The 13,636-nt window shown below is 39.6% G+C and overlaps 1 protein-coding gene across 1 annotated transcript; it reads right to left on the bottom strand.

Moving 5' to 3' along the window:
• Positions 1-12,230: 12,230 nt before the first annotated feature.
• Positions 12,231-12,677, bottom strand: LOC308630170 (large ribosomal subunit protein mL49-like; the record flags this gene model as incomplete). The annotated part of the gene is made up of 1 exon (XM_081258625.1): positions 12,231-12,677. The coding sequence occupies one exon, from the start codon at positions 12,675-12,677 to the stop codon at positions 12,231-12,233; it is 447 nt and encodes a 148-aa protein (XP_081114751.1).
• Between the last annotated feature and the right edge of the window lie 959 nt (positions 12,678-13,636).

Raw genomic sequence — 13,636 nt, 5'->3', positions numbered from 1 at the left:
ATGGAGGACATTTAACAGTAACCTTTATTTTATGTTTTTTTAATAAATTTATTTATTTTACTTATTTATTTTTGGCTGCATTGGGTCTTTGTTGCTGTGCACGGGCTTTCTCTAGTTGCAGTGAGCAGGGGCTACTCTTGGTTGCGGTGCGCGGGCTTCTCATTGTGGTGGCTTCTCTTGTGGCGCAGCACGGGCTCTAAGCGTGTGGGCTTCAGTAGTTGTGGCCCACGGGCTTATCTGCTCCACGGCATGTGGGATCTTCCCGGACCAGGGCTCGAACCCGTGTCCCCTGCGTTGGCAGGCAGGTTCTTAACCACTGTGCCACCAGGGAAGCCCTACAGTAATCTTTATCAATTATATGATATCTGGATAAGAAACTCTCACAGGTATTACTGAAATGCTGTAATTGGTAAGTGTGCATGGCCCATTATAGTGAAGACTTCTCACACATGGCCTCCCACCATCTTTTCAATAATATCCTCTATATTTTATGTTTCTTCATTGTGAGTTTTGCCCTCCCAAGATAAAATTCAGAAAATCTATTTTCCCACTATCCTAGGCATTTAGGATGCAAACAGATGACCTTGGTTCCACCAATCAGGGTCACCCACATGAGGTTTCAGTTCATAACAAGAGGATACAGGCTAAATGTTGGACATCTACTTTCCTAATGCCAGTGGCAGTTGAGTAGCTTGCTTTAAAGGATAAAGTAGAACCTGCAGTAAAGTTGACTACCTGGCATCTAAAGCAATTTTAGAGATATGTATAGCAATTTGAGAAGTTGAGTTCCTGGCATCTAAAGTGTGGGTTGTGGTAGCAATGACAGTGGCAGTTCCCACACTAGGCAAGTCCTGCACCGTGCTTCTGAGTCCACAGGCGGCTGCAACAATATGCTTATCCGGCCAGTATGTCGTGGTTCTGGACATGGTTGCTGGTATTTGACCTGGTGCCTACTTCTTCAGCCCTGCTGAGGATTCTGTGAGCTATCTGATGTTCTCTACTAAATTCTTTGTTAGGTTAAACAAGCTGGAATGGATTCCATTTGCTTCTTTGACCAGTATGGATGTCCTATACAGGGATTTGATCAGCTTCTTAGGAGGTTAAGAACATGTGGAGAAAATTCTAATCCAGTTTATTTAGAAAACTCAATTTGACTATAGTGGCCACAGAGTGGAAACTATTTCACAAACTCTTCCAGGAGGTATCTGCTTACCCCTAACTGGGCAGTCTTAGTGTTTACTCAGTAACTTAGCTTCTCTTTATTGGTAGCTTACCCCAGAACTCCGGGCACACACTGAACCCCATGCTATGTGTAATGGAAATTGTATCTTTCAAGACTTGTCTACTTCTACTCTCTCTTTCTCTCTGAGTGATTTCATAAAGTCCCAGGGTTTTAAATATTGGGTTGGTCAGAAAGTTCATTTTTGATGTTACAGAAAAAGCTAAATGAAATTTTTGGCCAACCCAATATTATCTGTACACTGATTGCTCCCTAATTTCTATCCAACTGATCTCTCCTCTAAAGTCCAGACTCACTTTCAACTGCCTATCTCCATTTGGTGTCTAATATGTTACTAAAATTTAACATAGCCATTTCTTAGATATGACACTGAGAGCAAAAATGACAAAAGAAAAAATATAAATTGGACTACATTAAAATTTAAAACTTTTATGCTGCAAACAATACCATCATAAAGTTGAAAATCCAACCCAAAGAAGGGGAGAAAGTATTTGCAAATCATATGTCTGACAAGGGGCTGGTATCCAGAATATATAATGAATTTGTACAACTCAACAATTAAAAAAAACCCAATTTTAAAATGCACAAAGGATTTCCATACATATTTCTCCAAAGAAGATATACAGATGGCCAATACGCACATGCAAACGTGCTCAACATCATTAGTAATTAGGGAAATGCAAATCAAAATCACCATGACAGGGCTTCCCTGGTGGCGCAGTGGTTGAGAGTCCACCTGCTGATGCAGGGGACACTGGTTCGTGCCCTGGTCCGGGAAGATCCCACATGCTGCGGAGCGGCTGGGCCCGTGAGCCATGGCCGCTGAGCCTGCAAGTCCGGAGCCTGTGCTCTGCAACAGGAGAGGCCACAACAGTGAGAGGTCCGTATACAGAAAAAAAAAAAAAGAAAGAAAATCACCATGACATACCACTTCACACCCACTAGGGCGGTTACAATAAAAAATACAGACAATGACAAGTGTTGGCAAGAATCTGGAGGAATTAAAACCCTTATTCATTGTTGAGGGGCATAAAAAATGGTGCAGCCACTTTAGAAAATAGTTTGGCAGTTTCCCAAAATATTAATCACAGAGTTACTACATAACCTAGTAATTCCACTCTTGATTATTTACTGAAGAGAAATGAAAACATATATCCAAACAAAAACTTGTATACAAACATTCATAGCAGCATTATTCATAGCAGCCCAAAAGTAGAGACAACACAAATGTCCAACAGCTGAATGGATAAATAATAGGTAGTGTATCTCTATGATAGAATATTATTCAGCAATAAAAAGGATTAAAGTACTGATTGATTGATACATGCTACAACATGGATGAGCCTTGAAAACACTAAGTTAAATGAAAGAATCCAGTTACTAAAGCCTCACATATTGTAGCATTTCTTGATATGAAATGCCAAAATTGGAGAAATTTATGGAGACAGAAAGTAGGTTAGTGGTTGCCTAGGGGCAGGAGAATAGGTAAAGGGTTTTTTTTGAAGGGATAAAATATTCTAAACTTAGATTGTGATGATGATTCCATGACTCTGTGAATACACTGAAAAGTCCTTGAATTGCTTCAAATGTGTGAATTATATGGTATGTGAATTATATCTCAATACAGATATTAAAAAAAAAGACCTTAACGAGGTTAAAACTGAAATTTTAACTGCTGACTCCCTCAAACCCAAAGCTGGTTCTCTCCCAGTTTTCCCCTAGGTGTCCAGGCCAATAGCATAGAAGTCATCCTTGATTCTTCTTTATACTTTCCCACATCCAATCCATCCACAAATCCAATTGTCATTGCCTCAAAATATGTCCCAATTCTGACATCCTCACTCCTTCCTAGCACTAGTCCAAGTCACCATCATCTATATGTAGATGTAAATCCATTCTGACTGGTGTTTCAGCTTCTATATTTACCTCTATGGGTCTGTTTCCTCACTACAGTTAGCTGAGTTTTTAAAACCTGTAAATCAGACCATATCATCCACTGCTTAAAACTCTTCAATAAATTTCTATTGCACTTAAATGCAATTCACTCTCCTTTCTGCAACCCACCAGTCCCTACAGAATCTAGTGTCTGCCTTCCTCAACAAATTCACTGCATGTACTCTGTACACTGCCTTCCCCCTTTTCCTTGAATAGGCCAAATCTGTTTGGGCCTCATGACCTTTGCACTTACTATTCCTTCTGATGCTCATGGCTGACACATGCCATCATTCAGGCCTCAGCTCAAAGTCACTCTCTCACAGGGGCTTTCTAAAGTAGCACTGCCTCTCAAGAACTCTCCTCTTATCCTGCTTTATTGTCTTAATAGTACTTATAATTAGCTGAGATTATCTCAATTATTTCTCTTTTTTATTGTGTTAAGAGATACAAAGCATAAAATTTACCATCTTAACCATTTTTAAGTACTCAGCACAGTTGTGTTAACTACACAAACATTGTACAAGACATCGACATTTTCACCTTGCAAAACTGAGACTCTAAGTCCACTGAACAACAACTTCTTTTTTCCCCACCCCCTGCCCCTGGAAACCACCATTCTACTTTTTGTTTCTATGAATTTGACTCCTCCACGTAGCTCATATTAAGTGGAATCAGACAGTATTTATCTTTTTGTGATTAACATAATATCCTCAAGGTTCATCCACATTGCAACATATTGCAGAATTTCTTTACGTGTTAAGGCTGAATGATATTTCATTGTATGCATGGGTCACATTTTGTTAATTTCTCGGTCAATCTGGCTATCTGTTCCCCTGCTAGTCTGTAAGCTTCCTGAGAACAGAGACATTTTCTACTTTGTTCATTGCTGTATCCCTTACACCTAGAACAATTAAAGGAAGTTCCATAGATATGGCAAAACTGGAGTTGATACTAGGAGCATGTGATTAAATAGAGGAATTAGTATTCCCACCAACAAAGAACAGAAATGTTGGCATAGATGTTGAAATGAATATGACCTGTTTGTGGCATAAAGAGATTTGTGCAATTAAATAACAACTAGATATTAGTGGGAAATAATTTGATATAGGTAGTTAGAGCCAAACTTGCATGATCTTGACTATCAGTTTGAATTTCTAGATTTTATCCTGGAGACAACAAAATAATGAAAAGTTTTTAACAGGAAAACCTATTATTAAATATCGTTTCTAAGAATCTACTCTATGCTACATACTCTTGCATACATTATTTCATTTAAAACTTACAACAGCCCTGTTGTTACCTTCATTTTCCTGAAGAATATTTTGGACAAGCAATTAATTAGTGAGGATAATTAGTCTACAGCAATAAGAGTAGATGTATTTAAATATCAAATTTTAATTTTTTAATATTTAATTTTTCAAAGAGAAAATTAGACTAGGTAATAAATTGTGAACAGAGAAAGAAAGATAAGGAAAAATTATTCCAAAATTCATTAACAGGGTGTTGACTGGGACAGTTCAAAGCTGGTTGGAGGAAAAGTATAAGGTTTTAGCAGAACACCTAAATAGAAAAGTACAGGCTTCCCTGGTGGTTCAGTGGTTAAGAATCCGCCTGCCAGTGCAGGGGACGGGGGTTCAAGCCCTGGTCCAGGAAGATCCCACATGCCACGGAGCAACTAAGCCCATGCACCACAACTACTGAGCCTGCGCTCTAGGGCCTGCAAGCCACAACTACTGAGCCCACACACCTAGAGCCCGTGCTCCACAACAGGAGAAGCCACCACAATGAGAAGCCCACGCACCACAACAGAGTAGCCCTTGCTCGCCACGACTAGGGAAAAGTCAGCACGCAGCAACGAAGACCCAATGCAGCAAAAAATAAATAAATTAGTTAAAAGAAAAAGAAGAAAAGTCCTATAGAGATGCAAAAGAAGTGGCACTGGAATATTCACAAAAGATCAAAGCTGGAGATAAAGAATTTCAGTATTCTCCCCACCAAAGGTGGTGTTATTTTAAAGCTGAATTAATAACTTGGCAAAATTAAAATGTTGCCCTCTTTGTGTTTGATATTTCTAACAAAAGCAAACTCTAACATACTCCTAATGATTCTACAAAATTCTACCCACTTGAGGTTTAACTTTAGACTCAGCCTCTAAAGTTGACTGGCTTGAGACACTCACATAGGAGGGAATTCATATGGAATGAGATCATATAAACATGGAGGAAGGAGGAAAAGGATGGTATGGTTTAAAATTATTGTTTTACAAAACCACACTTGCTCTGTAGACCCAAGATTACTTTTAAGTTTCCCCAAACCAAACAAATAAAGCAGGAGTGTTCATGTGTCCCACAAGCCACTCTCTGTTACTGAAACCTTCAATGGTATTTCAAAGATGTTACAACCTGAAGTCTAAAAAGCATTTTCTTTTGTTGTTTTGATAGTCATTACTTTCTTCTTCTTCAAGTCTTTTTCCTATCTGCTACCCCTGGGACATTGTTTCATGCTTGTATTCACAGCCAGTTAAATGCTAGTTACTCTTCAACACCATCTTTCAGATTTTCTTTTCTAATAGTATTGCATTGGGGAACTTGAGATTTTAAGGAAGCTGTAAAAAGGCTTAACAGCAGTGTATAAAGATTAAAAAATAAGCTTTGTTAAATGTGTGCTCCCATTAGTTTTTTCCAAAGTTGAAATTTGAGTTTTATGTGAATATATTTGAATACATTAAACTTTCATTTTTAAAGTCCAGTTACCATTTACTGGTATGATCTGTGAGCATGTGCACACACACAACACACACTGTACACTGTTAAATCATTCTTCATTAATTTAGTCAACATTTCTTGAGCCTCTCTCTGTGCAGTAGGCATTGCAGTCAATGCTATCCCAGAAACCTTGTTCTTCCTCATAGTATTATCTAATTTAAAGTTAGTCCTTCTCTAATATTCCTTTATGTTTTCTTCCCAGAACTAGTTTTGCTACTAAAAATAAGAATATTAAACATTAATCCAGCTGTGATTCTTAATGATGTTCTATTAAAACTCTGTTGTATTGCCAGAGTTGGTTTCCCTTCAAGGGTTAATGGGCACCTACTATAAGCCAGGTATTGTGCCTAGTGCAGACTAATTCCAAACAGTGGGGTAGTCCAACAGCTAAAAGCAATACTATTCCAACAACGCTTTCATGTGGGCCATATTACAACTGGGCCCCAGTCTGCCTTTTTGACCACATCTTTATTTCTCTACACACTCATGGACTCTCTATTCCAGCCATATAGAACTATTTTCCAAATTGAGTACATGAAAGACTTTAAGCTTTAGATCTTGTAATCAAGCTCTTAAGATACAAGACCTTATATTCAGGATTGGCTCTATTTCTGATTCAAATTAAATGAAATGTTAATATCTAAGAACTATCATGTACTCCAGAAAAAAATACAGAAAAATCACAGAATAATTGTTTTGTACAGACATGTAAGCAGGAAAACTGTAGAGATTTCTTCTCAGTAGGGGGAAAAAGGAATTTTAATTATTTTTCACAATAGTTTAGCATTCAAATAGTACCACACTTACAAAGAGTCCTAGTGAATAACATATAATTGGAATGCCAATATTTAGGAGGACATTGGCCCAGCATAACGATAGTTTCATAACAGAACCAAATATTTAAACTAGAAAAATTAAGCTATACTGATAGATGTATATAATAGAGATAGACTAGCATAGCAAACAGGAAGGCTGGCTCTTGAGTACACAGTACAGAGAAAGAATCGGAGGCTATCACTTAACTACTTGTTTGACCTCTGAAATATTAACATCTCAAAGCCCCACTTTCCTAATCTGTAAAGTTTAGCTAGTCACACAGTGGTGATGAAAGTTAAACAAGGGTGTAATAGAATAAATAGAACATAGAAAGTACTCAATAAATGTTATCAAATGTTTTGTTTCTATATCTTCTCTGAGCATATTTAAATTTAATTGTTATATATCCTTATCACCTCTACCCTTATCTGTCCCCAGAGATTAGAGTCTGGGTTTACTGCTTGGTCCATTACTCTAAGCTTCTACTAAACACATATGCTTCCCCATTCCCTCTTTTTTCTCTGAAGAAGGCAAGTATGACTTTTGATTGAATTGAAACAGTGAGATTCAAGACTCTGGTTTGAGTTTGGGGGTGGAAATGGACCACGTGAGCTTAATTTGAGGCTCTGTTATTATACCAGGTATGATAGTCCATTAAAATGCTAGATTAAAGTATTAATTGATTGGATGCCATTAAGAAAAAATTAAGATCCATTATGGTGGTCTTTGCTAACACACACAAATACCCAAACCTTCCTTAACCTACCTCTCCCCACGATGTTGTAAAGGAGGTATATGAGCATATGATGAATCAAAACAAAGTCACTTTATTACTGCCTGGGTCCTGTCACAGACTCCAATGTTAAACCCCAATTTTCTAGGTTAGACCAAGTACAAACCCCTTTTCTACTCTAGATAGGCCTAAGGAGCCCTGAATCAGAAGGTCTGCTTCATTTATTTCCACTCCAAAATCAAGTCCAAGTCTCAGATCTTATTTTGTCAATTTTATACAGAAAGCTGAGAAGAGGGAGGACACGAGCGTGCTGTCTTATTCATACCCTCCTGATTAAGCTTCACTCTAAAAATGTGGCCTGGATAATGTCTTGATGAATCCCATTCAGCTGGGGGATATAGAAAATATTCCCCAAAAGGTCAGCAAGAGGTTTTCTCATTAACTTTAAAGTGTTTAATAAAATAAAGCTATGAGGATCTACAAGCCTTCAGCTCATATGAATTAATTTTAAGGTGTTTATGATCACTGCATTTGCAGAAAAATATGGAAAGATAGATATCTCTATATAATCCTAAAAGAGATAGTGAAGCTCAGGGCTCCAGGAACACTGATGTTAAGGATCAATAAAAATGAAGTCAACCTACTAGATTAAAGAACTAACTAAAACCTTGCCATGTCCACAGTCATAATGATCTCATGACTTGTTAACGTACAACCCATAGTCCAGCATATTAGAAATGATTCGGCAGTTAATTGACAGCCTTTTCCAAAGCAAAGCATAGTATGGTTAGTGAGAAATGGTGAATACAATATATATCGTTAAAGAGGAGAGGGAAATCCAGTTCAGAAAGGGGCCTTATACCTGTCGTAGACATTTCTAGCTACTGTTATTTTTGCGACATAAAGGGCTTAAGCTCGGCAAGCATTGGCTGACCATATTTGAATTCCTTTTCCAAATACTATCACGTGCCTTTACAATATGATCCTCTCATGTCCAACACTTCATTTAAATACAAATATAAAACATAATAAGGTTTTTCTTCTCATCCTATAACATTTTCTCAAAAATAATGTTCCAAAAATCTGATACTCTGATCGTTGATACGTTTTGAAGGAAATGACAGGAACCAATATACTTTGATTCATTCAACTAAAGAATTACAGATGGTAAAAACTAATCTCACTGACTGAAATGGGAGGATCAAGCAGGAAGATGTCAGAGAAAACCATACACTTTGGACATCAGCAGTTATAAACTTGTCTCTGAAGGGAGACTGGATCTTCAGCTTCATCAGTAAAATTGTATTAAAACAAAATTAGCTTTTGAAAAGGAGTGGGAACATGGCAAAAATAATAAGTGCCTAGGGAAAAGAACTAATACTCTCCACCTTGGAACAGGGGCAAGAATAATGAGCTGTGTGTAAAGCTGCTTTATAAAGTTCTAAATAGGTGTTAGCCACCAGTCACATTAGAAACACTTAATAAAAGTTTTTTGAAGGAATAATTGTCAGTTAACTAAATAATTAGTTAAAATTAATGCAAAGTGAACCAGGGACATGAAAGATACCGTACTGAAAGATGATTTGTGTGACTCAGCCAATTTTCTCCATTCTTATGAAGGGTAAAACTATGATTCCTATTCTAACGGATTTTCAGCACAGCTCTCCTAACAACATTACTTTTATGCTCATAATATGACCTATGCAATTCAGTCAGAAGAGTCAAGAAGCAATATTGATATTTTACATTGATCAGAGGAAATGAAGTTAATTGACTCAATTATTTAACTCAGCATAGCAACATGTCCCCTTGAAGTATTTCTCACTTGAGGATCTCAAGGCATTTTATAAACCCTTAGTGATAAGTATCTCCTCTCCATTTTAATAGGCAGAAGCGGAGGCATACTTAATTTTAATAAAAATTTTCCAGTGGAAACTGATAGGTCTTCACTTTGAATTTAACACATTAGAATGCTGTTGCCCACAGTATTTCAAGTTAGTATTAAATAAAACATTGCAAATAATGAAAAATTCTCCTCTGTAAGGTCAACAAAATATCTTTTCCCCCTTAAGAGTATACTTCAGAGGAGAGCAGAAAGAAACTTCCAAAAACGTCTTTGTGGAGCTTTGTGTTAGTTAAGGGCAAGGGCTATGAGCCAGGCAGACCTGGGTTTAAATTGTAGAACCAAGGCTTACAAACTGTGGCTTGGACAAGTTATTTAACTGTTAACAAGTCTCAATTTCCTTGTCTATACAATGATAATGGTAGCAGTAATTCCCTCGTAGGGTTGATGTGAGGATTAAAAGGTGTACACTGAGTAGCACAGTGTCTGGCACATGCTAAGCACACAATATAGTGTACGCATCGTCATCATCGTCGTCATCATCATCATCATCACCAGCTCTAAGCACCTGTGATGAATAATTTTATGTGTTACCTAGGAGGGTGTTTTTGGATGGTACTAGCATTTAAATCAGTGAACTTTGAGTAAACAGATTGTCCTCCAATTAGACTACATCCAATCAGCTGAAGGTCTGCCTCCCCAGGCAACAGGGAATTCTCCAGATGATTGCCTTTGGACTTCATCTGCACTAACAGCTCTCCTGGGTCTCCATCCTGCCAGCCTTTGGACTGGAACTGGAACATCAGTTCTCCTGGGTCTCTGCCTGCTGGTCCACACTGCAGATTTGGACTTGCCAGCTTCCGTAATCCTGTGCACCAATTCCTTATAGTAAGTCTCTTTCTCTATGTATACACATCCTGTTGGTTCTGTTTCCTTGGAGAACCTTGGTTAATACAGCACCATATACAAGTTTGAGAACCTAAATCATAAAATAGATTTGATGGTATAAAATAGGATACTAACATCACTTGGAATATAAGATTCTTGAGGGCAAGGATCAACCTTTAAGTATTGACCATGAAACACATATTCAGTAAATTCTTCAAGAATAAATTAATTGATCAGTATATTTTAGCATAACATGAAAATACAGTGTCATTTTTTAAAGCATATGTGAACTGATATCATACATTAGGCAGAGCCTTAGGATTATAAAGTTAAAAAGACATAGATGAAGAAAAGCTCAAATCACCAGCTATGCCAGAAGGCTGTTAGAGTGTATGAGCTGCCCCAAATGTCATCCGAGGGAACAGAATGTCCTAAAGGAAACAGAAAGCTAAGGAATGGATGAATCACATCTGCCATTGTCATGGATACTGTTCATCTTAACTATGTGAACTTGAAAACTGTAAGCTCTATAGAATAGAGTGACTGGCTAACTAATTGAAGCCTCATCTGTTTGCTAAAAGACCTAGTCCAATAGAGAAACCCTTAATGTTTAATAAGCACTCAAAGTGTAGTTGGCCTTGGGCAAAATGTGCAAAATGTACAAACAGTTTCTTTCCTATTGTCAAGTTGTTCTGTACTCTGGGTGCTCATTAGAATCACCTGGAGAACTTTTTTTTTTTTTGGAGAGTTTCAGATGATTATTTAATCTGTAAATATTGCACAAATTTTAATAGCTTAAATTGTATATACAGCCAAGTAAAAACTTGCATTAATGACTGGTGGAACTGGTGTGATAGGATCAGTGTGCCACGCTCCTTTTTCTTAATTCAGGCCATAGACTCGAGAGTGGCCTGGAATCTCCAGGAGTGAGGGTTTACTTATACAAACCAGCACTGTTCTTGGGCACAGTATTGAATATTAAGGTATTAGGAAGATATACTCATTTTACATATGAAGAAACTGAACCCCAGAAAGGTTAAGTACCCTGCCTTAGGTCAGAGCAAGTAGGGGAGCCAGGCTCTGAACCCTGTCTTAAGCCAGCTTGCTGATGAGTGGGGTGGGAACTCAGGCCTTTGGCCCTTGTGACTCCCAAGGATGGGGCAAGTGTGAAGGTTCCTTAGCTGGGGTGGGATAGGATGGCAGGGACAAAAGGTCAGCATCTTCCTGCCTGCAAACCCCCTGTCCAGCCTTGATACTAGGTTAGCAACCTGGGAAGGATGGCTCTGTGCTGGGCTCCTAGGAGGTCTCAAGGAGCCCCTTGTGGGCAGAACAGCTAAAGCTAACCATTTAATTTCCTGTAGTTGGAAACCTGGTCAGGCCCAACTCTAATATGGAATGGAATAGAGGTGACTGGCCTTTTTACCTCTCCATGGGTAAAAGGAATGAGCCGAGGGGCTGACGTGCACGACATTTGGAACTGAAGACTTCCAGGATCCACGTCTGAGTCATGTTGTGTTCTCTGTAGCCTCTACCAAGTCGGGTCTGACCTAGAGCAAGGGCTCAGTGATGTTTTGCAGCAGTGAGGGTCTGCAGGCCAAGGAAGGAATGTGCCCAATGGGTCTGCCCTGTGTTAACCCCTGTAAACTGGGCTGGGCTATTGCTTCCAACAGAGGGGCAGCCAACAACCTCTACAGCTTGAATACCTGAGTCCAAGGAGCTCCAATGAAGGGAAAGCAGGAACACGACAAAGTTGGGTCGGGGGGACTAACGCTCCCCCCTAGCTTTGCTGTTCCTGGTGGGTCTCCAGTATTAGACAGCCCTCCCCCAGTTCTGGCACCTATACAGAGTCCCATTTCCTCCTTTATGCAAACAAGGCCTGCTCCAAGGTCCTCAGCCCCAGTCTCTGTATCCCTTTCTCCTAGCTGCTCCAACAGCCACTTCCCTCCTCCTGAGATCCCCGGGACTCCAGTCTCAGGGGGACGCTGGGCATGCAGGCTGCTCAGCTGGGCTTCAGAAGCCCTTCTCCAGGAGCCAGGCTTTGAGCTGCTGGTCAAAGTAGCCCTTGACCTGAAGGGTACCTGTCACCTCATTGACCTGGGTGATAGGTGTCTTCCCCAGCAGCGGGCTCAGAAAATCTTCCACCTCCTTCTGCAGGGCCCAAATGTCCCCCTCCACCTTCTGGATCACAGACTTCTGACGGCTTCCATGCGTGATGTCCTTGTAGACTGGATGTTGTGCATACAAGAGCATTGCACAAAAGTAGGGCAGGTTGAGTGGGAGGCCTCTAGGAGTGGGATAATGTTCATGCTCTGGGGGCTTTGGGATGCTGGTGGGGAGTAACAGGTGCTCCACAAAATGGTATTCATCCACAGACTCCACGAAGCTGGGGTAATCAGGAGGCCCCTGGGTCTGGCTCAGGTGCCGTAGCCTGCAGCCTGGTGGGACACCGGTTCTCATCTGAAGATCTTTTAATGATTTGATGAAATCCCATCCCCAGATATTCTGACATGGTGCTATGGAGTAGGATCCGAGCCTGGATATTTTTAAAACCTCCCCAGGGACTTCCTTCGTGGCCCAGTGGTTAAGAATCTGCCTGCCAGCGTAGGGGACACAGGTTCAAGCCCTTGTCCGTGAAGATCCCACATGCCACAGAGCAACTAAGGCTGTGTGCCACAACTACTGAGCCTGCGCTCTAGAGCCCGCGAGCCACAACTACTGAAGCCCACGTGCCTAGAGCCCGTGCTCCACAACAAGAGAAGCCACCACAATGAGAAGCCCGTGCACCACAACAAAGAGTAGCCCCCGCTCACTACAACTAAAGAAAGCCCATGCACAGCAATGAAGACCCAATGCAGCCAAAAATAAATTAATTAGTTAACCAAAAAATAAATAAAACCTCCCCAGGTGATGCTAATATTTGGCAGCTGGGGTCAAGATTTCTCTGAGCTCCGACAGTCTAAGTGATGCACAAAAACATGTGTAACATACACACACATTAAACCCCTTCACATATCAACACTCTTCATTATCGTTCACAATTCTAACTCAAATATTCAGGAAATGGTTAGCTATGACAATTTTCTGTCTTAATGGTAGAGATCCTTGCTATCTTCCAGTTATTTCAATGCTCTTCATTTCCCCTTTCAGAGAGTTTATGAAGGTAGCAATATAGGCACATGGGAGGTAGAGATTTTACTATTGATGAGACGTTAGATAAAATAGGAGCTTGAAGCTAATGGTTAAAATCAATGGCTCTGTTAACCTGTGAATCTTATAGGACAATCACAAAAAAATCCAAAGATTAATACAAGTCAGAGACAAAATAAAGTGTGTCTTTTTAAGTGAAAAATTATCTAAAAGTAAACTCATTTGTGAAAATATATTTATAATATTATAAAACTCTGGAACATCTGTAC

Source organism: Mesoplodon bidens (assembly GCF_964165515.1).
Source record: "Mesoplodon bidens genome assembly, chromosome: 1".
NCBI lineage: Eukaryota > Metazoa > Chordata > Mammalia > Artiodactyla > Ziphiidae > Mesoplodon > Mesoplodon bidens.
The sequence above is the reverse complement of the archived record's forward strand: the minus strand, read 5'-3'. Positions and strand labels throughout refer to the sequence as shown.